The sequence below is a fragment of the Balaenoptera borealis genome (assembly GCF_965194805.1).
Source record: "Balaenoptera borealis genome assembly, chromosome: 11".
NCBI classification, from domain to species: domain Eukaryota; kingdom Metazoa; phylum Chordata; class Mammalia; order Artiodactyla; family Balaenopteridae; genus Balaenoptera; species Balaenoptera borealis.
The window spans coordinates 84,572,611-84,596,456 of NC_138868.1; the positions used below are offsets into that span (position 1 = coordinate 84,572,611).

Genomic DNA, 23,846 nt, shown 5'->3' on the forward strand with positions numbered 1-23,846 from the left:
TTCCTCTACATAGGAGCACTAAGGAACTAAATGGTCCTTGCAGTCTGAAAGAGTTAATATGCGTGCTCAGTTTCTCCTCTTCCACCAGGGAGTCTCAGGCAATGGGAGGCAAATTAGGCATGATTTGAAAAAAAAGGTTTTTTTTTTTTTTTTAATACATTTGTTTATTTATTTATTTATTTATTTTTGGCTGCGTTGGGTCTTCGTTTCTGTGCGAGGGCTTTCTCTAGTTGTGGCGAGCGGGGACCACTCTTCATCGCGGTGCGCGGGCTTTTCACTATCGTGGCCCCTCCCGTTGCGGGGCACAGGCTCCAGACGCGCAGGCTCAGCAGTTGTGGCTCACGGGCCCAGTTGCTCCGCGGCATGTGGGATCTTCCCAGACCAGGGCTCGAACCCGTGTCCCCTGCATTGGCAGGCAGACTCTCAACCACTGCGCCACCAGGGAAGCCCTGTTTTGTTTTTTTTTTAACTTTTAGAGTTCTGTGTATAATTTGGTTAATGTGCTTGTCTTGTTTTTTCTTGAAAAATGCCTGTTAGTGTATGTGTGTGTGCAGGATGGGTGGGGAGAAGGGCACTGGTGGACAGAGGCTACAACGTAATTAATGCTACCTTCTGTTTTTTGTTTTAATTTTACTTTGGGGAAATAACTTTTATGGCTCTGTTTCCCATCTCTGAAATCATATGTAATAATACTAATTTCTCACCCAAGGGTAAATATGTAGTAAAATGTGAATAGTGAACTGAAGACAATGTGTCTGTTATTAATTGCTTCGCCATGCTGCTATGCTGATTGCTTGAGGACTAAGGCATTGGTTCAGATTCCTTCACTCTCTACATTCTGGGAAAAGAACAAGTTTTAGAGTCAGACACTAACCCTGGTCATTATATTGTGAATTCTTGGATAATCCTCTATAAGGCTCATTTTCTTATTTATAAAATGAAGGTAATAATTTATAGGATTATGAAGATTAAAAGTATAATGCGTACACAGTAATTGGAATACAGTAAATGATCAATTAATTTTGGTGGCTTTCATTAACTGCTTCTTATCAGCATCTTACTGACCTGCATATTGTAAATCACATCTCCTGGTAACTTGAGTTACCTCCAGCCACATCTTTTCTAAAACCTGTAGAAATTTCCTTCTTTATGGTTGTTGCTCAGCATTCTCCTGCTTTTTATGGGAAATATTTTTTAACTATCTTGGGTGCACATTTCAGAGTTATGAAATCTCCCAGAAATTCCCTCCCAGAAATCTTAAAAATAAATGTATTCTTACTGGTCACTTGTTTATTCACTCATTCCTTTACCCCTCACATTCATTCATTCAGACAGCATTTATTTAGCAAATGAGTACTTATTGATTCATTTAGAATGCACTCAATATGCATTAAACACACACAAGAAGTGGGGCATTCAGACAGAAATTTGATATGATCCATTTGGATTTAAAAAATGTAAAACTGGGCTTCCCTGGTGGCACAGTGGTTGAGAGTCTGCCTGCCAATGCAGGGCACACGGGTTCGAGCCCTGGTCTGGGAAGATCCCACATGCCGCGGAGCGGCTAGGCATGTGAGCCGCAATTACTGAGCCTGCGCATCTGGAGCCTGTGCTCCGCAGCAAGAGGGGCCGCGATGGTGAGAGGCCCGCGCAACGCGATGAAGAGTGGCCCCCACTTGCCGCAACTAGAGAAAGCCCTCGAACAGAAACGAGACCCAACAAAGCCATAAATAAATAAATAAAATTTTTTAAAAAAATGTAAAACTGCTCTTTAAAAATTACCAAATAATGTGCATGACAGCTATTTCTGCCCCTCTTTTTCATCCTATCCCAACCTTTCCTTATTTGGCATATGGACATATGGAGGACATATGGACAAAGGAAGGGTCTGTATGTAAAAGATCAGTTGAAACTGTAATGAAGATGATGATACTAGTAATAATAACTGATGATTCACCATGTGCTGGGCACTGTACTAAATGCTCTACACATTTTATTCTATTTTCATACTCACAACGGTAATGCAGGAGTGATGCCTTACTATGGTCTACAAGTACCAAGAGACTACCTCTCTGACCTCACCTCATGAACTGTAATCTACACTTACGGTTCTATAGTACACTCCTTGAACATTCCAGGAAAGTATTATCTTGCCTCAGGACTTGTATTCTATACCCCTGTGTCAGAAATAACCCCTCAGTCCAGTTCTCCACATGATTGGCCTTTTCTTGGCTTTCAGATTTTAGCTCAGTGTCACCTCATCAGACAGTAGCTCTCCCCCACCAACCATTCTCTTTAACATCATTGTTTATTTTGACCAGCACTCACTATCAGAAGTTATCTTTTTATTTACTTACTCACTTATGTATTGTCTTCCCTCACTGTAATTTAAGCTGTGCAAGGGCAGGAACCTTGTCTGAGTTGTTCATAGTGGTCTTTGTAGTGCCTAGAATAGTCTTGGCTAAAGGCAGGTTCTCAGTACCTCTTTATTGACTGAATAAACGTCATTTTGATAGAAGTCTTAGTACCTAGAAAAGAAAGAGCATAGTTAAAAAAAAAACCTTACAGGGTAGAAGAAGAATTAACATGTGTTAGGCAACTACTGGGGATCCAGCATTAAGTGTTTTCATAATATGTATCATTGAATTTTCAAAATAATCTTATGAGAGATTGAGAGAAGTTGAGTGACTTGCCTGTGATCACAGTTAATTACTTACTGATGGAGAATAAGAGTAGAATCTTGGTCTGTTTAGCTCCAAACTCTATTTCTTCCACCATATTTGTATATTTCACCCCTCTGAGTGTGGTGGACATTGTGATGTACTGCCTAGATGCCCCTACTTTAGTAATGATGGACTTACTTCCCTAGATGCTAGGAGTGCTGCTGACAGTGACCCTCAGCTGTCAGTCTCCTATATGTATTGCCTGGACTGAAAAGAGATGCTTTGCCCAATGTCATTCCCCATTCCAGTGACTAATCAGCATATGGATATGAAGACTTGCCCCTTTTGACCTAATTCAGCCAACTTTGAAGGTAGAACTCCACGTAGGGTCAGCGGTGGTCTCCACTGCGACAGCATCAGAGTCCAACTTCTTCCTCTTTCATGGGTATTGATCCCCAGAGTACCCCTTAATAAGCTTTCTGCATTCTAATCTTCTCAGAGTCTGCTTCCCAGGGAACCCTGCCTACAATAGTGTGTTTGAGAATTGTGATGACATTAATAAAAGTGCAAAAGTCAGCAATGGGAAGGTGATATTTGGAAGGAATATAATGATAACCTTGGATTTGGATTTTTTGAATTTAGGTGCAAATGGTTGGCTCTGGACTGTGAGTTCTTTGTGAGCTTGATGTTATTGGATCACCAGCCTCAGCACAGTGCCTGTCACATTGTAGGCAGAAGACTCAATAAATAGACTATTAAAAATTTAGCATTGGAGTTTGGGTGACAGTTCATGGAGGTAATAGCAAATATCTTGAAAATTGACAAGCTGTCTTATTGAAAGAGAGGAAAAATAAGAAGAGTAGAGAATTGAAAAGCAGTATAGAAAAGGGAAGCAGAAGAATGTAGGTGCTAGGATGCTTTTTTGTTTGTGTGGTGGGAGGTGACTGGAGAGCAGCTGGAAGCAAGTGTTGTAATGGTTGATATTTGAAAAATGATGTGAATTTAAGACTGGTACTTTCAAACCCAGTATGAATGAGGTTTCTGGTGGCCTTCAGAAGTGATGTCAGTCGTGCAACTGAGAAGGAAACCTGTTTAATGAGATTTAAAGAGAGAATATATGATGAGTAAACAAAGGATATCATGGGCATAAATTTGTCTTCCAAGACATTTGGCAATACAAGTAAAGAGAGGTAGTTGGCAGGACCTGTGAGGCCAAATCAAAGTTTATTAAAGAAATGGAAATTCATGTTTGAAGGTAACAGAGTAGTCAAAAAAGCTGTAGATGGATGAGATAAATAGGCTTTGGGAAAGGATAGCATTGATTTAGAGCTATTCTGTAGCTCCTTTGCCAAAAGTAAGGATACTTATTTCTCTGTACCCAAGGGGAATACAATATGGCATAGTAGGAGTACAGTGCAAAGACAGCTATCAGATTTTGGTTTTATTTACGCCTAATTTATCACAATCTTATCTTGATTTTATCACTATAACTCATTGGTCAGTAATTTTGTCAAATTTAAATTGCAGTTCTCTAGGTATACCTTAGCTGTGGCAGCTACACTGACCATGGGATGTCAAATGAGGTCTGAAATGTTAGTAATTCATTCTTCAGAAATTTTGTATTTAAACCATGAAGTGTACATTTTTGGGTATATTCCATTGTAAATCACTTTTTGAAAACTTCAGATTTACTCTTATTCTTCTAAAGATAAGACTTTGTAAATTGATTTATGCTTGTACTAGCTTGTTCTCTTTTAGTTTTAAAGGTAATTTGAGATACATATTTTATGTATAGAACCCATATTCTTACCATCTCTGTCTGATATGACTTTGTTTAGCATTGGACCTCTTTTTGACATTGATGAAAAGGTCACTAAAGGAAGGAATCTTGAAGTATTAGGAGCCAAATGAATAGGACTCTATTTTGTTATACTGAATATATTTTACACAGTTGAAAGGTGGTGTGGAAGGCAAAATAAGGCCAAACAAGACATACGCAATCAAACGGCGCTTCTTGGCCCTCTCCCTTTTCTTTTCTGGGGGAATTTTACTCAATTTCAGCAAGCAAGGAGTTTTGCCTATTTTTATATACTTCCAAATCCCAAGTCTACTAGTGCCTGGCTTGTGGTAGCTGATTAGTAAGTATTTGTTAAATGATTAAATTTAGAGTGAATATAAAGATATTTATTCTAACTATACTATACAACTATACTAACTATACTACACAAATAAGAAAGAAGTAGGGTGATAAATACAAATGCATTTTAGAAAAATAAAATCAGTAACAGGAACAACAAAATAGACAAAACATATACAAATGTAAATAATTATTATATCCTATTATCCTTTATTCCTTCATCATATATTTACTATATACCCTCTATACATGCTTGACTTTATTGTGTCCTGAGCCAAAATATAAGATCTATGGAGCACAAAATGGCTCTAGTCATCTGCAGGGTTAAAAAATAAAAAGTATTTTATTGGATTTTTATCCAGCATTTTACTGGATTTTCCTTAAATACTCTTGTAATATGCTACGCGAGTCAACTTACATTATATATTAGGAAGTAAGAATAAATTTTTTCTACATGATCTAAATATATATATTTTTAAAAATTAACATTAGTTTATTAAACAGATATTTGTTGTTGGCCTTTTCTGTGCCAGGAATTTGAGATGTCTCAATTATAGAAAATACTTATAATCTGTGCTCCCCACTGCCCCCGTCTCCTCCCTTACCATTTTTTCTTGTGATTCTGTTGCAAACATTTCAGGGATAAAATTTAAGAAAAATTTTATCTTTCTTCCAACCTCTTTTTTGTATAAAGTTTTCCCAAGGGAAAGCAAGAACTTTTGGAAGAAAAATTCATATTACACCAACAGCAAATTTAGGGAGTACCTGTTGCTGCACTAGTGAGAAGCCTGTCATCTCAATTTAGTAAGTTTCTGTAGATCTCAACAAAAGAAAAATATATCTCTTTTAATGCCTGTTGACCAAATTCTCAGTGCAGGGTTACTCTGAGCTTGTCTTCCAATTTCATTTTTTCCTTGTGTGATTGGTTTAATTTGCATATGGGAGATAATTTGATTTTTGAATGTTGTCTTACAAATATTTGGTTTCTAACTTAAGGAATTTATTTGTTTTCAGAAAGGAAAGAATGCAGAGACCCTTACAAATTGTATTTTTATCATATATTTACAGATATAACCCTGAGTTTACTTTAATAGCATTTTTGAAATCTATATGTTTATCTATCTATCGATCGATCTATCTCTCTATTATTGATTATATAGGTCAGAAAAGAAATGACTGTCTGATTCTGAATTTAAAAATTTAATTCAGTAGAAATCTGGAGTAGGTATACTTACTCTCATTGTGTCTTTTTAAAAAAATTGCCACAGTAATGAAAATGTCTTTTGCCTCCTTAACAAAGAATCTGCCTCCAAAGGCATTTATTGTAAGCAATGATAATGATGAGATGATTATGTTGTAATGGAACAGACTGAGGGAAAGAATAAATTTTAGCTACATATTACTGTAATTCCATTTGAAACTTCAGGCAGATATGAGGAAGTTTCTAGTGTGGTTGCTGGTGAAGAATGATTTATTGTTTCCTCCTGATATAAAGATCAATAAACACTTTGTAGACATGACATCATTTGCAAGCTATAAAGCCTCCCTTTTTTTTTCCCTCTTATGTTAACTCATTGCCATTATAAACACATTTCAAAGAAAACCAATCTTTCCTTTTATTCTGAATTAAGTTCTTTCTCCAAAAGCGTGCTTGCAAAATACAAACCTAACTTTCCTGCTGAAAGAGAATGGGTTAGATTCTTCCACAGCTTGCAAGGGGCTAACTGTGAGAATTGTGGTGTGTGAGGCTGCTGCCTGCTGGTTCTTTAAGCACTTAGGCAGTTGTCTCCTTATTCAGCTGCATTCTTGGGATGGGAGTGGGGGAGGATGGAGGAAATAAAATACTACTTTAAGTTGTAAATGTAATTTTCCACCATTAACTTAGCATTCTTGACTACTGAGAAATATCTCAGTCTCAAATACATAGTTAACATAGATACCCAGTTATTTTGATTATAGCAATGGGATATATTAATCAATGGCATTAATGATGACTGTAATGAAATTAACAATTCCATTGGATATGTAGTTGGAAAAAGCATTTTACTACAAGTTACCCCAAGAGACATAATTTTTCAAAGAATACACTTTCATTTTTCAAAGAATACACTTGCAAATACAGGTCAATGAAAATGTTACAGTTATAAAACTATAAAATATGAATCTAAAAGTAAGATCAGAACAACAATTTTTAGCCCTTAGATAAGGTATTCAGCCACTTTATGTCTATAAGTCAAATCAAGATATGCCTGTCTAGAAACATCTTAAAAACCTAAAGTAACAAAGTTTATTATTTTGCTCTTCCAGAGTAACTAGTAGAAACAAAAGCAAAGTCATATCAATGTCAAGCATATCACAGTTTCTGCCTTGGCATTTTATACTCGTGTAAACTCTGATATATTATGAATTAAGTTTGAGAAAAAATTGTAAATTATTTACTTTTGGTAGTCCTTATTCTCAATCTCTCTCTCCCCCCTCCCCATCTCTATCTCTATCTCTATCTCTATCTCTTTCTCTATCTCTATCTCTATCTCTATCTCTCTTGATTCCTATAGCAAAACCCCTTGCCACAAAAATCTGCTATGAGTCTCTCCCACCAGACAAATTGGACTATGTGCATTTTACATACCTTATGTTAAATTATTAATTGAAAAGTACTTCTTTTTATTTTAAGCACCTTTGCAGGAGTGAAAAGTAAGTTTTGGAGAGAGCCTTGAGGGGATGGATAGGATGGGGATAGCTCTCTTGGTGCTCCTAAAATCAAATTTGGTGTCTGGCTCCACAATGCTCTGACATATATTGACGACTATATGGAAATGTGTATGTCTGGGCACTTCTTACACAGCTGTATGAAGATCTCTGTAGACACAGTAAATTATTTAATATTTTTGGTCTGTATAAATGATGTAGATATATTGGTGGACAAAAACAAAATAATAATATATAGCACCTTTGATTATGTGGCATTATACTTATTAATTTTATATCATAAACTATTTTCTGTTACTTTTAAGAACTATTACTGCTACTTCAGGGTTCATTTAAAAGAAGACCCATAGGACTAAATTGGGCTTATGTTGTCCTTATATTTTATAATGCCTAGAGATTCCAGAGACTTGTTACTTAAATGAATAATTTATGGATTAATATGTATTATGCCAATTATTGATGCCCCTGCACTAAATTTGCCTTGGAAATTCCAATTAAGAGCCCTTATGCATGCAAGGAAATTAAAATGATTTTTTAAGACTGAAAAATAGTGAATGATATCTAATTAGTACCTTGTTCCTAAGCATCATATCATTAAAACTCTCTGTTGTTTGGTGTGAATATGTGTACATGATTTGTGTGGGTCAACATTTGATATTTGTATAGCTGAATGCCAGAGCAAGATATTTAAAACTCTTGTAGTATTCTAGAAAGAATTTGAGAAAAATAATACTGTGCCAGAAACATTTCCCCTCTTCTGTAGGCAACTGTTCTTACATCATTTTACTCTCTGCCCCTTTTCCCCTAATCTTCTGTTAGGTAGTTAAGACAAACAAATGGCTAAGAAATACTACATAGATAAAAATTTGGTTCTAATGTGAGCAAGTTTAATGTTCTTTGCTGGAGGTCTTCTACAATGACCTCTATATCAATTCACATTATTATAACCAATTTTGTGATAAATGGCTTATTTTGATTAGTTAGTTTTTAGTGTGAGCAGATTTGAAGAGAATTTTGAAAAACCAGGAGCTTTCACCAGATATATTTTTTAACATCTAAAAACACGAAACATTAGTGACATCATTTTTTTCTTCTTGATTTTCCCCACTTCAGGACTATGAGAGAATGATGTGCTAACCTATACTTTCCATACAGAAAAACCACAAGAAATAAGTGATATCTATTTAAAGCTTACAAAGCATGTTTTATAATACTCATTTTGTCACCGTAATTCACTCAGGAAATGTATGAAGTAAGGAGGTCCAATTTAAGGATGGGGAAACCGAAGCTCAGAGGGGAACAGTAACTTGCCTAAAGTCAAGAAGCTTGTAACCACCTATTTTAGTGCCTGGTTTTCCTGTTTCAGGTCCTAAGCTCTTTTCACCATGATGTGACTTTCAACATGTCCATGAATTGTTCAATAAAGCAATTTAGCAATATACAATATTGTTCACATAGATTCCTTATTTCCTATTTTGCTTCCCATATGTTTCATACTTTGTGACTTGCAAGTGGTGGCTGATAGCAATTTCCTGCTGGTTTTCTTGAACCTTACCTCCTGTCACCAACTGCTTAGTTCCTGACTGTGCTGTGAGTTCATATAATATAGACCTGTGTTAGAAATGACAAAGGGTTCTTTCTTCATCAGGGCTCTGTCTCTAGGCTGACCTAGTTTGCCTGTCCACTGTCATGTTTGTATGCTCCAGGCTCCCATGGGTGAGGCAGCTATGAACGGAGTGACAAAAGCTACCCTCACTGCCAACAGCTTAACTTATGCTGCAGAGTCTGGGGACAGCAAAGACATTACTAGTCATATGATTTCCGAATATGAAGGAAGTCATGATTATCATAGAAATAGTTATGTTCGTAAGGGTATACATTTCTCTTCACAGATCATATATAATTATGCTGTAATTAAATAATTTACTAGAAGGAATGAGGAAGCAATACAATAGATATTATACAATGGAGTGATACATAGGTTAAAAAATGTGCTCAGGTAGAGTTAAATGAAAAAAATAAGACTTTTGATGTCATGAAGTATTAGTATTCTTTGACTTGCATATTTTTTCTGGAAAGAAGTGTGATTATTCTGTACCTCTAGCTTAGGAATGTAGTTCATCATAAACATTGATGACATGGCAGTCATCATCTGCCAAACATCTGCCTAGTAAGCAGATTTCATATCTGTTTGGATCATCAGATTATAGTCAACACTAGATCTGATTATATTTAGACCCTTGTTGAGTTTTATCTTCCAGGAGAGGTTGAAGCAGTAGAGCTGAGCAGGACAATCCCTGGGTAGTATTTTGATGGTTTCGGCATATTTCAGCGTCTGAAACTTTTAAACTCCAAGGACTTGGGCTTGTCTGAGTCCTGAAATCAGACTCTTAGCCATTGACTGGCTAAACAAAATGCCCATGGCACTTTGGTTGGCGTCTGAATGACAGTTTACTTTTTTAAAGTGAGCAATAACTGTGAAATGAAGCTTAGTACTGAAAGTCTGCATGGTCAGCACTTTTCTTACCTATTCAGGCTACATGAGGAGCCAAGTCATAACCAAAAGTTTGCTTTAATCCATGGAGAGCCAGAGCAAAATGAATTTCATGCCAAATTCTTTAATCCAGTTTAAGGGTCTATCTGGTTGTAGGGAAGGCCTTGACAATGAGACCTGATGATCCATATTCATTCATGAGACTCTCATTTTAGTAAAGATGGTTGAAGAATTTTCCTTACCTTAAGAATAATTTAACTCAATGTGATAGAGGACCAGTATGCCCTTGAACAGTATTAGAGGTAATGTTTCATAAACTATTCTCCTCCCTTCTCTTTCGTATGGGTTGCCCTCTCTAACTTCACCCACTTTCTATTGCTCAGTAGCCTACTTTGTCTGGAGCTATACCATGGCTGGTATTTGAAGGTAATTCCCATTCACCCATTTACAAACTATTGTTTAAGCTGGTGCATTTAGGGTTAACAAAACATTTCCCTGTTTTATGAGTTAGTTTTATAACTTAACTGTCAAACAGAAATATCACTTCCCTCATTTCCAGGCTCTTGTTGGGAAACACCTCACTGTAACTTCCAGGTACTGGAAACAATAGGGAATTCTTTGGAAATGCTCAAGTGGAGGCTGCAAAGATATTTTAAAAGGCTAGAAATTATTTCCTGACATGAAGGTCATTGCTAAACCTGAGTTGAAATGGCACTAATTAGCTTGGCAGCATATAATTGGCATCTTTGGTCTATGAGGCATGCCTGGCAACAGTCCTAGGCATTAGACATAGTCAGTTTAGTTCAATTTAATAATTTTTTGACTAGTTCCTCATCAACAGATTTTTGCATAGAATTAACATATAACACATATTTGTATACTACTTCATAGTTTTATTTCATTTGGTGCTTACACCAACCCTGAGAAACAGTTATGCTAGGAATTCCCCTATTTTATAATATAGGTAATAGAGGTTCAGAAAAATAAATGCTGTGTCCAAAATTATACAGTCTAGGGCTTCCCTGGTGGCGCAGTGGTTAAGAATCTGCCTGCCAATGCAGGGGACACGGGTTCGATCCCTGGTCTGGGAAGATCCCACATGCCACGGAGCAACTAAGCCCATGAGCCACAACTACTGAGCCTGCGCATCTGGAGCCTGTGCTCTGCAATGGGAGAGGCCGCGACAGTGAGAGGCCTGCGCAATACGGTGAAGAGTGGCCCCCGCTCGCCGCAACTGGAGAAGGCCCTCGCACAGAAACGAAGACCCAACACAGCCAAAAATAAATAAATAAATAAATAACAAAATTATACAGTCTAGCTAAGACTTAATTATCCCTTTCAACTGTAACCTTTTCTGCCTTGGTAAATATAGAACATTGTATTTCAGTTTAGAGGAGCAGATTAAAAGCTTGGCTTTTGGAGGCAGTCAGCTATAGATCAGACACTTAATAGACTTAGATACTTACTACCTAAGTGACTTCGGGCAAGTTTTTTTTTAACTTCTCTGGGTTCAATTTTCACATTTATAAAATTGGGGTAAGACTTCTTCCTCTCTTACAGGATTTTTGTGAGGATTAAATGAGTTGGGGCATGTAACGTGTTGGACCAATTGTTTGACACTTAGCACTCAACTTCTATTACAGTGTTGAATCCAGAAAGCTTACTCTTATTTCACTTTGTAGACTGAGTCAGCCCTGTGCCATCTGTGAGGTCCTGTTTGGTTTAAGGGTTTAGGGCTGAAGTCATGTTTCTCCAAAGGTCTGCAATAAAGCAATATCAATTTTCCTGAGATGTCTAGAAGCGGTACCATCTTGTCTCATAGTCAGGATTTTTATTCAGACAGCCAAGTTGGCCAAGATGGTGACCAGGAAAGCATGTTTCTCCTGAAGTTTCCCTATTAAGAAGTTAATGATCCTACCAGAACTATTTAAATAACAACATTTTCAAATTTGGGGGAACAATTTTCAACATCGTTTTCATATCTATTACAGAAAAAAATAAAAGGAAATAAGGGATTTCAGTTAGGTACATGGAATAACTTACTAATGGTCACCAAAGTGAGATAAATTACCAATGGAGGCAGCAGCTTGTGGAAGAAATAGCATAGGAGACCTAAGTTCTTGTCTAGTTGATATCTCTTTCCAGCATGTAGCTGAGGCAAAACACTTTAACCTCTCTGAATCTCAGCATTTTCATCTGTAAAATGTGGATAATTATATCTGAGACTTACAAGGTTGTTGTGAATATATAATGAGATGAAGGAAAGAAAGTGATTTGTAAACTGTGAAGTGTTATACAAACTGAAGGTGGTGTTATTATTTTCTTGTGTTCGTTGAAAACAGAAATTCTTGGATTACTTAAATGTGCTCTTGCCTGAGGTGGAGAAGAACTAATAAATAGCCCTTTGAATCTGTTTCAGTTCAAAGAATATATGTTTTCAGATTAAATCAGTATTGATGGTGTTAGGTCTTGTCAAATTGAAATTCAATGGCTCATTTGGAAGGGCATTAAAAAATAAAGGGGAAGATATTTGTAAAGCAAAGATATTTTGTATAGAAAGACTTCATTATCACATTGAGTATATGTTAAATATATTCAGTTTAAAATCAGTAATTAAATGGTAATGAACACTGTGCTCTGCTAATTAGTACTTTTTTTTTTTTTTTTCACAGCAGACAACCGAGCATTGCTTTTGTGCACTTCTTTCTAATTGTATTTCAAGTTCTTTCCAAAACAAGGCCCTTAGATACCCCAGGTTCAATATGCCCCTGGGCCTGGTCCTCTGCTGTCTTGTATTCATGTGTGGGTATTCATTCGTTCACCAACATTAAATCCCAGGATAGGTGTCATAAAACAGGACTCCCTCCTCCATGGCACAAGTCCTTTGCTGGTTTCAGAGGTGGATGGCGGTCTTTGCAGAAAACACACAGGAACTTTTTCTTGGAACTGAAGTGGGATGAAAAGTGCCTGCCCTGAACATCACCATCTTTTCCCTGACCCTTCCCCTCCAGTTTCTGCAGATACAGCAGAAAATAATCTGGCTTGAAGATACTGGGTAACAATTCCATAAAACAAAAACACATGATTCCAATGCACTGTGCTTTCCGATATGCTGGGTTTAGTTCAGCTGCCGGATGAGCTGATTGATGCGTTCACCTCGATAGCCAGGTGAGCCCACTTCCTTGAGGAAGCCCACTCTATTCTTGGTAGCATGATGGGCCGCTGAGAGTTGGAAAGGGCGCAAGAACCCTGAGATCACCTGAAAATTCTTCCCCGGGAAGGCAATTTCGTCAATGAGGTCTTCCAAGCAAATGACACCAAACTTCCCCAGGTGCTCCTCAATCACTGTGTTGTCTGTCAAAGGGATGATTTTATTCTTGACCTTGGCTTGTCCACGTTTCAAGATGAGTTCCCGAACTGACTTCAAATTTGGAAATCCCCAGGTCACATCAGTTTCCACTATACGAAGCGTTTTTATGGTTTGAGGAGTTACTTGCATAAAGACACCACTGAAATCTTATTCAGGCGAAGTCTTGCAATGGTCCTCTGCACCAGTAAACTCACCCCATTAATCCTTTCGATGCATAAAACAAAGGCCAAGGAATGTTTATCCGGCACTTCCAAGCCGTGAGGTTTCACTTCTAGTCGTCTGAGTCGCACCCTGTCACGTAGTTGCCGCCAGGAATCATGTAGGAACCATTCTAGTTGCTTAAACTTGATCTCTTTTGCTTTCCTCTGCTCCTTCCTTTGCAAAAGCGCCTGCTTTGCCTGGGTGGCTTTCAGAGCTTGATAAGCCTTCCTCTTTTTCAGGAGATTTTCTGGAACCAAAGGGATCTTTTTTCTTGGCTCTTCCTCTGCCATCTTTCCAACTCTAGAATTTACTTCTAATAAGGCCAAGGTTATCAGTTTGAATCCCGTTGTGGGTCAATTAGCATAATGTCAGCCTTCACCCTAAGCTTTCATGAGGTCACTCAAATGTGTACCCATGTTCACAAGAAGAATAAAAGTGGAGATAGGACGAAATCATGCAGATTTTCAACCAGTATGTATAGAACTATATATTATAATGTATCTCCAACTTTTTTTTTTTCTTTTCGCATACTTATCATTTTTGTTTTTTGTAGTTAGTTGTCTGGACTACCAATTTTGTTTAGGAAATTACTGGTGTAGTTCATAGATGATATTCCAAGTTTCCTGAAAGGTGGTTTAATCTCTGGTACATTCTAACCCTCTGTTTACAAGTGCTAACTTTGCAATGCTTTACTTCAAATGACCCTGAGAACTATGAACTTCTTATACGTGTTTTTTAGATGGGAAAATGGAGGCATTTTTTTCCCAAGGATTTTTACTCCCAGGTGAAGAGATTTTGGCTAATTTTATAAAAAGGTCAGTAGCACAGCTGGGCTTGAAATACAGAGGTCCTGACTCAAAGTTCTATATTTAATTTGCAGTGTTTTTTTTCCTTTTTGGCTTATATATAGTAAGTTTAGTCAAAGGCTGGGAAAATTCATATTATGCCTGGATCTTTAGCAAGACTGACAATTACTACAATTACATGTCTTTCAGAAGTACCTATGTTGGTTATTTGATGTGACTTAATTTGATCCATTGGTGTCTACAGGCCTACCCATAAAGATACGGTATCTAACATTATAATTTTGATCACTTTAAGTGAAGAAATTTGGCATATCATATCCTTATAAGCAAAATGCTCTTATGTTATGAAGAAAGTAGAGATCTTTGGATTGTGATTTGGAGGATGATGAAAAGGTTCCTTGCTCCCTAATTTATCTCTCACTGACCCTCCTATTTACCAAAATACCACCTTTAGTGGTTCAGACCATCTTATATAAAGTAGGAAAGCCCAGTTATACCATCATTTACCTTAGTAAGGATTGAGGATCAAGTTTTATAAGTAGGATTCCTCCTGAGTACCATCTGGGGTCAGGGTACTAAGAGGATTCCAAATTTTGATGAAGGAAGGAAAGAGAATATGCAATGATGATTTTTGGCGACCTATTCTGGGAGTTTAGATGATGGTGGTGGGGATTTGTCCTATCAGATGCAATGTAACTAAACTGGACTCTCAGAGGGTAGGGAAGAGGGTGAGGGAAAGCTAAGCATGGGAAAGTGAAAGTGTATCTAAGACAAGATATTCATGATTTTTACTTATGGTATTGTTTGTGTACATATGTTTAAAGAACATTAAGTGTGTTGTCAAGAACCAAACAATTAATTTGAATCCATGTGATTCTTCATTTTTATGCTGACATTAAAAAAATGCTTTCTTATTATGGAAGTTTCCTAGGGGAAAATACGCTCTTTTTGTAAAGGAGGGCTTCTAATCTCTCTAACTTTGATTCTTTTTTAGTCAAATGGTGATAATATCAATCTAACTATTTCATTGGATTGGTGCAAAGATCGATTGGGATAATATGCATTAAAAACATGAAATGTAAAGTGCTCAACCAAATACAGGGTGTTAAAAATTATGTGCAGTACAGGTTGGAGATTAAGTGCTTGGATTCTGGAACAGACTACCTGAGTTTCAACCCTGGCTTTGTCTCTTTTTACCTGTTTGACATAGGACAACTTAAACTTTCTGTGTCTCAGTTTTCTAATCTGTAAAATAATAACCTACCTCATAATGTTAATGTGAAGATCAAAGGAGTTAAGATACGTAATGGGCTTAAAGCAGTGCCTTGCATAGATTAAATGCAACATTCGTATTAACTGTTGCATTGTTATGTATGTGTCAGTACAAAATTGAATACTGACATAAGTGCATGGGAGTGAACTACTTGGAAAGCTTCAAGAATATAGTTCTCTGTTTACCTAACAAATCATACTTAACTATGAGCTGTTAGTGGAACTGTGTTGATTTAGCAGTTATGTGTGAACATCTTTCAGAAGCTTGCTTCTTTTGATATTTGAGTAAAGAAACTACTCTCATTAATGCTGACTTATTCAGGTAACTTTTATAGAGTATTGGTCTTGATCATCATGTTTATATCTTACGTGAAAGGTTTTCAACCCTGACTAACATTAGAAGCAAATGGGTCCCCCAGTTGTATTGGAAAGTTTGGGGGTGGCACTCAGGCATTGGTATTTTTTTAAAAGCTCCCCAGGGGATTTTAATTTGTAGGTAGAGTTGAAAATCACTGGCCTAGAGCAATAGTAATTAAATATATATCCATATCATTTAGTTTCTGACATTGAAATATAATTTTTTCATACTTAAATAAATAAAATGACATGGCTATTTATGGATGTTTCTTTAAAGGCAGACCTATTGTTTCCATTAATTCTGTAGCTTATGGTTTTGTGTTATAAAGCAGAAATGAGAAGTTTATTTGTTTTTAAATTATCTGTGGATTTTTGTTTGTTTGTTTTTGGCATGATGAAGGCTGTATACATTTAAAAAATATATAGGATCACAGAATAGTACAGGTGAGAGGGATCCTCAAAGCATCTAGTAGAAAGATTGCACACTTTGAAGCCAGTCCTGGCTTGCAGTGACTGATTCACTTACGAGCTATATGATCTTGGGCTACTTACTTAATCAATCTGAGCCACGACTTCACCTCTGTAGAATTGAGATGTATGTGTACTTTGTACGATGACAACTGCATTTCATGTGATACACACACACACACACACGCATGCACACATCTTGACTCCCTGACTCCTGCCTGAGCCCCATACCGTCTGGTGCAGATATCTAGAGCAGGGACTGTGTGGGAGCCTCTGCAGGGCTGTCTGAGCTTGAAGGGCAAGTTGCTGAGAACTGCTTCCTCCCACTACTCAGGGATCCTTTCTCTGGCTCTTTTTGGATTATTTCATGGCTGGCTGTTTGGATCCCATGACTTTTCATGAGCATAACATTTAGTCTGTGGGGGTCAGTCACTGCTAAGTAGAGTGAAGCTGTTAATGAGACTAGAGATGAAGATGGCTTCTTGTTGCCACATGATGGAAGCTTTGGGTACTTCCTCTTTGAGCCCTAGACAATACATGTTTGGGACACAGATGACTGCTTTCTCTTTCCAGCTGTCTTCCTGTCCATTGCTTCTTTGTGTTGAGTAGAGACAGTAGGAAGCCACTATCTCTTAGTTTGGGGGAAGGAGAGAAAAAATTAGACTTCTTTGATTTTCTTTTGTATGATAGGGACAGTGGATTTTGTCTCCTTCCCAACCCTTGTCTTTCAGATCCTGTAGCATATGGCTATAAACATATTAGATCATCCAGCTCTCCTGTTGCACATTCTTTATGTCATAAGAAGGAGGTTCATGGGTTGTTTCTAATTAGTTATAAAGCATAATGCCTGAAGTCTTCATCTTAGCTATGGTGCATCAATGTCCTTCCCACATATAGGCCTGGATTTAGGTCTATTCTCAATCTTACTTCTGAGAATTCTGCTTTTGTCACCATCTCTCTGGACTGATCTGAAGGTTTCATTGGAAATATTTATAAATTCAGCTACCATTTTCCTATTTTTCCCTCAGCTGGAATAGGCACCATCTTCTCATTATTAGTATTAGTGGTAAGTCTATTGATTTTTTTAGCTGATGAGGATCTTGAAACATTACACTTGTGGGGTGGGTGTTCTAACATAAACTTTGTACTCCTCCACTAGATTTTGAGACTCTTGAGGGTAGGAACCCACTGAACATAGTCATAACTATCATTTATTATGCACCTACTATGTACTAGTGACTTTGATTTAATTATTTCAATTAATTCCCATAAAAATAATGTACACATAAGGAATCATTTCAGATAGCTTAAGTAAACTGCCCAAGGTCGTCTAGTTCGTGAGTAAGAGTTGGATTTTGAACTCAGTTTGATCTTAAATCCTCCGTTCTAAATCATCTTTCCAAACTCCTTCTTAAAGAACAGGATAGATACAGATAAGAGGAATGGGATTTTGGCCTGTTGAAGGTTGGATGGAACTGGTATGGAGTTGCATTCTTAAAGAAAAGGAGAGAAGATCTGCAGATCTTCAGAGCCCTTGCTTTTCCCACTACTCTACACTGACTTGCATCACTGGCATACATGGACATTTAGTAAACGGACCCTACAACCCTCAAGGCAGAAGTCACCCCTTCAGAAGGCTTTGGCCCACGTGCAGGTCTTCACTTTGTGCTTTTTATTCATGTCAGAGAGGCTCAGATTATGTGAAGATGTCTCAGAATCAGGCAAACTCTGAAGAAGATTGGAGTGAATCCGTGGTGATAGTCCATGGTGAGGAGTCAGGTCTGTATTGAAGTCAGCCTTGGCTTTCTGAAGATCAGGGGATACTCTGCAGTCAGCCTCTATGCTTACAGTTCAGACCACCAGAATGTGCCCACTGGATCTGGCAAGCAGTAGGAAGTATATAAATCTTTATGAAGTTGAAGCTTTGTTGAATGTGCCCAGAGAACATTTTCCATTTAATGTATTTGGAAACTATAAATATCATTCCTGCTGGGGAGTAAAAGTAATTGCTTCAGAAAAGAAAAAAGTCAGTTCTTTAAATGGCTTAACTCCTTTCACAAACATTTGCTTTTTTTAATGACTGGGAAATTCCTGGTACAGGAAAATAAAATGTCCTTTGGTACAAATGAGTTCATTCTGGTCTTAACTGACCCTATGCACTCTAGTTCCTGCTTTCTGTTCCATATTTTGTCACCAGAGGTTATTGGAAGGATAATCCCTCTGTGGATTTTCACTGCTTTTAGGGCATGTTGCCAAAGAGAAAGTTATCTTGGCTCAGAAACTGCCAAACCAGTTCAGAAGGCTCAGATCCCAGGGGTACTGAGCCAGTGACTGATAATGACTTGATTTAGGTTGGCCATGGGTTGGGTTTTTAAAGCACACTTTTCATGTGTGCTAGGTTTGCTGTGTCTGCTTCACCCTCTTCAGATTTTTCAACAGACTCATTGCTTCTTGGGTCAGGAATGATTTTCCTTTCCTAGGCATGCTATTCTACTTTGATTCTATTCTTATGAACAGAAACATCTGTACCAGTTTGGGACCTCATGTTCATCTTTTTAACCTAGTATAAAGGAAAAACAGCTGTTGAAAGAAGTTGCCCTGTATCTCTTTCTTTGAACACTTGGAGGCTGATTTCTCCTAAAATTAATTTCTGAAATGGCTTGTCTAAAGTGAAGAATATATCTGAGCTCTTAGATTTGCTCAGTGAAGATGTTCTCCTAAATGGTAGTGTAGAATAGTTCTCAGTGGATGCCCTTGATTTAATTGAAGCTCAGTTTCCTCAAGCTTTAAAATAGCCATTTCCTACCAAGGAGGATGTTGAAACTATTAGGTAGGGAGATTTTTACATCTATCCTGGACATTTTTCATAGAGAGGTATACATGGAAGAGGTTCAAGTGAACCCTGACAACAATCTCTGTAGTCTCCTTTAAATTACATATCTTTAAGACAATCTTTTTGAAGGATTAGGGATGGGAAATAAACTGATATTTATTAACTGCTTCTTAAGTAGCAGCATTGTGCTAGATGCTTTCTGCAGATTACCTTTTTAGATTTATCTAGGTTTGTGTGGTTAATTAGTGGCAGCCCACAAGATTACCAAACTACCATGCTGCTCTCACATCTTGAAGGGTCTGTGTCAGAGTCATTATAACCCCCCAAAATTCATTCATGGCTATAATAGATCAATGTTTTGATAAGCTTTTTTTTCCTGCTTGATTAGAAGTTGTTATTATTTAAAAAATTCACACCCTTGCCACTGAAAATTTGGTTCTTATTATAATTTGTTAATAAAATCTGTGTTTTAAGATCTTTGAGTCATTTTCATGCCTCCCTAAGTCTGAGACTCCAAGATGAGGCTCTGTTGCCTAAATAAGTCTAGAATAATTCTTGCTCTGGTATTAAGAAACTCTGTCTCTAGCTGTCATGGAGAAGAGAGGATTATAAAATTTAGTCATGAGCTGCTTAGGTATTTTCCGAAGATCCCATTTCTTTCCCCAAACACTGTGGCCCCTCTTGGACACTCTAGAACCCTTGCTTGAAATCTCTTGAGGAAGTCAGGCTTGACCTGGGCATTACTCATATTATTTAGTACACCCCTCTCCACTGCCCCCAATGTGTAGGTTTATTGTAGGCAGCCAATGAGTATTTTGTTGAACTTAATAGCTAGTACAAAAGCATTGGGGAAAATATGGCTAGGAAATGCTATCATATTTGAAATTGGGAAATTCTGGGTAATTGCTGAGTGCCTCATATTATTAGTTCCTGTGGGGAAAATACATGGCAGAATTCATGATGGGTTTATATTGTAAAATGAAAACTCATATGAGATGAATCAGAAGCTACATATCTGCTTATGATACTCAGAATGGGAATGACACTGATTTGCTGATAATGTATTATTATTATTATTATTATTATTATTATTCTGTAGCCCCAGATGATACAGCAAACTCTCAAGAGGACATTGCAGTATTATGAACACCAATTTACTGGGTAAGTAAAAATTGATTTTGGCTATTATTGGGGACAAATTAAAGATAATTACTACATAGAGAACAGACCTGTGGTTGCCAAGTGGCAGGGGATAGGGTTGGGGGAGGGATGGAGTGGGAGGTTGGGGTTAGCAGATGTAAGCTATTATATATAGAATGGATAAACAACAAGGTCCTACTGTATAGCACAGGGAACTATAGTCAATATCCTATGATAAACTATAATGGAAAAGAATATATATAAAAAGAATGTAGATATGTATAACTGAATCACTTTGCTGTACAGCAGAAATTAACACAACATTGTAAATCAACTATACTCCAATTTTAAAAAAGGAGTTACTCAAACATAGCTGTTGAACATGTGGGCAACCAAGTCAACCTTATTGCATAGTGATTATGATCTCAGTGTGAAGTGGGAGCTCATAGGAGCCCCATGGAGTGATTTCCTTTAGTTTATTTATGTTGAATCCTTTTAAGTAAAATCCCTTTTGCTAGTGCTTTCCTTTTTCTTCCTTCTTGTGCTCCCACCCTCTCATTCTCATCCACTGAATCTCATATTTTGCCTTAGTAATATCATAAGGTTTATTGGTACCAACCAAGAGGCTTTAAATGGGATTTTAGGATCCTTCAGTAAAGTTTAATCAAATTCACTACAAGCTTAACACAGTTCAGTGAGAAGTATTTGTTTAGTTAGAGTCACATGCTACATATTTCCTTTATTTATTCCCCATTTCCTGAAATGGTTGTGGTATGATGTAAAATAAGAAGATTTGAGGTCAAAAGACAGGCATTCAAGACCTCACCAGGACATAGAACTTTAAAGTAACTTTATCCCTTTTAAAGGGTGATGATGATGGTAACAACTAAATCAAGGATTATATGTCATTATTAAATGAGGTAATTTTAATGAAAGTATTTTGTAAACAGGAAGCTCCAAATAAGTGTAAGGTATATCCTTGATTGGCTACGGCAGAAAGCAGTTGGCAAATACAAAAGCCTAAATTCACTTTCTGATGCAGTCTAGCTATTTAAATTAAATGTACAATGTACTACAGCTATTTATCTTTGTAGAAGCTTAAGAAGTTCTGAGGAGTCAAGTTTCAAACCCTGGTACCTCTTGAAATGTTATGGGGAATCATTTAACATTTATGGGTAATAGTCATTACCATGGAGATCAAGAACATATTTTTGGCTATTAGGATGTAGTGTGATTTTTTTTTTCTTTTTTTTTTTTTTATAAAACAAAAGGGAAGAAAACTTAGTGGAAAAATAATCTCAGTACCGAGTAGAATGCCATATACTTTAAGTGCTTGATGATTATGTTAACTGTCATTTCAAAAGGAATTGCTCTGAAACTTTGTCATATCAATCCTCAAGAGTACAGTACTAGAAGAAACATATTATTTAAACTCATGAGATGGTTTTTAATTTGAGGCTATTTGTAGTTTTAAATGGTTTATTTTAAGGGAGATAAATAATGTCAAGTTAATCTCTTCCCACATACTCTAAAATAAAACTTAATCACTCTCATTGGACTTGCTGCTTTCAAATATGGTGTTTGGATTAAACTAGTCAATGTATTTAGAACAATTCCTGGTATGTGGTAAGCACCACATGCTTGTTTACTCATATTTATTATCATCATTATTTTTAAGATTTTAATGACAATACCAGTAATGAAATGCAAATTATTTCTGGAATTATGAATGCCCTCTCCGTTTTGAAATCAAATAATGACTGACGAAATAGTCTTATTTGTGAACTAAATTATGTCTTCATGGCAAGTCAGAGTGGGAATCTTATAAATATGATCAAAATAGATAACTAAACTGTATTACTATAATCAGCAGAAAATTATATTTTCCATTAGTAGGATGGAGTTCTCTTTCATCTAAATAACTGCCTCAATTCTCCTCTCAATCTCTGTAGACATAGCCTGTGGTATTTCTTTGTTCATTGCCTAAATGGTCTTTCCCTAGTTCTGTTTATTGCAGACACAGTATTTAAAAAACAGACAGGGTATAGGACTTTCATATAAAGAGGTGTCTTCATGTCCTACTGGTTCTAAGATCTAGTAGCATATTTTTGCTTGGGTGTTGGCTACCTTCTGAGGACTTGAAGTACCTTTGCTCACTGTCTTTTTCTGTGCTCATGCTGATGAAGATAAAAAGGGCCATGGTTTCCCTGTCCAGTGTCCTCTTTACCTTTTGGAGTCCATCTTTCTGCTTTCAATTTCTTTTTTCAATACTGAAAAAGGAGAGCATCTATGATCACTAACACTTGGATTAAAATGTATTCACTCATATGTGTTGTTCCTCTTAAGAAAACACAATTTTATCTCTAACTGTGAAAAGGAATGTGTTTCTTACAGTTAAAGGGATTTCAGGCAATTGTGAGCAAGTGCTGGAAAGTTTATTTTACATGTTTCTGGGGAGGTGAGGGTGGGAAAGAGGTGCTTTTCCTAATCCCTGAAATTGACCTTTGCCTAAAGCTTGTCTTGAAGTAATTCAGCTTTTAGGTGTCTTGGGTTGGATGATGAATCAGAATGGGTAACAGAGAGTAGGAGTTAGCCTTTTTCTTTTTAATTTCATAATTCAGTCTCCAACAGCTAACCTTCCCATCTTCCCTTTCCTCTGTTTTGATACTCTGCCTTGGATCTGCATTATTTATCAGAGCTCCAGGATTGTATAGTCTTGCTCCTTAATTAATTTTTATACCGGTAGCCCATAGAAACTCTCTGAGGCTTTTTTTAGTCTCCAAGACCTAGCCTTGAATGAAGTGAGCAGCTGTTCAAAGGATCAGACAGATGGAGGATTGGGAGGGAGTAGCCGATGGATCCTCTTGTTAGGAAGTAAGATAGCCTCTCTGTACTTCAGCAACTTTATCTTTAAACATTTATTCTGTTCCTTAACTTATCCATTCACTTGTTCATTTATTTATTCATAGAGATCATTCAAGTTGGGAAAATAAGTGCTTAAATAATTTATTCATGCGGTATGATAAATCTTCATCTCTTCATCTCCACTGTCACCATGATCTCTCAGATAGAGATTCCTATCTAGTTTTCTGGCTTCTACTCCTGTAGTTTCTGATCATGTATGTCTGGGTGAGGCTCAAGAATTGACATTTCTAAGGAGTTCCCAGATACTGCTGATTCTACTGGTCCAGGGATCATGCTTTGAAATCCCTGTTTAAAACCATATAATAACTTACTGTGATAGAATAAAATCTGAGCTATTCCTGTGATCTGGCCTCTGCTTACCTCTCTGATTTCATCCTATTCCACTCCCCACTTTTCACTCCACTCCAGCCACTCCAGCCTTCTGTTGGTTTCTCAACTATACCAAAGCTTGCTTAGCCTCAAGGCTTTTGC

At 37.0% G+C, this 23,846-nt stretch overlaps 1 protein-coding gene and 1 pseudogene across 5 annotated transcripts in view; one reads left to right on the forward strand and one right to left on the reverse strand.

Annotated features, from left to right (window-relative positions):
- Nucleotides 1-23,816, reverse strand: part of LOC309604934 (large ribosomal subunit protein uL30 pseudogene) — a 527,607-nt pseudogene extending 503,791 nt beyond the window's left edge. The window contains exon 1 of the transcript XR_014249643.1: nucleotides 1,800-23,816. The product of XR_014249643.1 is annotated as a large ribosomal subunit protein uL30 pseudogene (transcript). The remainder of the gene's footprint in view (nucleotides 1-1,799) is intronic.
- The window catches only part of GUCY1A2 (guanylate cyclase 1 soluble subunit alpha 2), a 432,229-nt gene that overhangs the window by 38,259 nt on the left and 370,124 nt on the right, over nucleotides 1-23,846 (forward strand). For all 4 annotated transcript variants that reach the window (XM_082339920.1, XM_082339921.1, XM_082339922.1 and 1 more), the window contains one exon: nucleotides 20,410-20,471. In XM_082339920.1, the coding sequence (XP_082196046.1) occupies nucleotides 20,410-20,471 (62 nt within the window). The remainder of the gene's footprint in view (nucleotides 1-20,409; nucleotides 20,472-23,846) is intronic.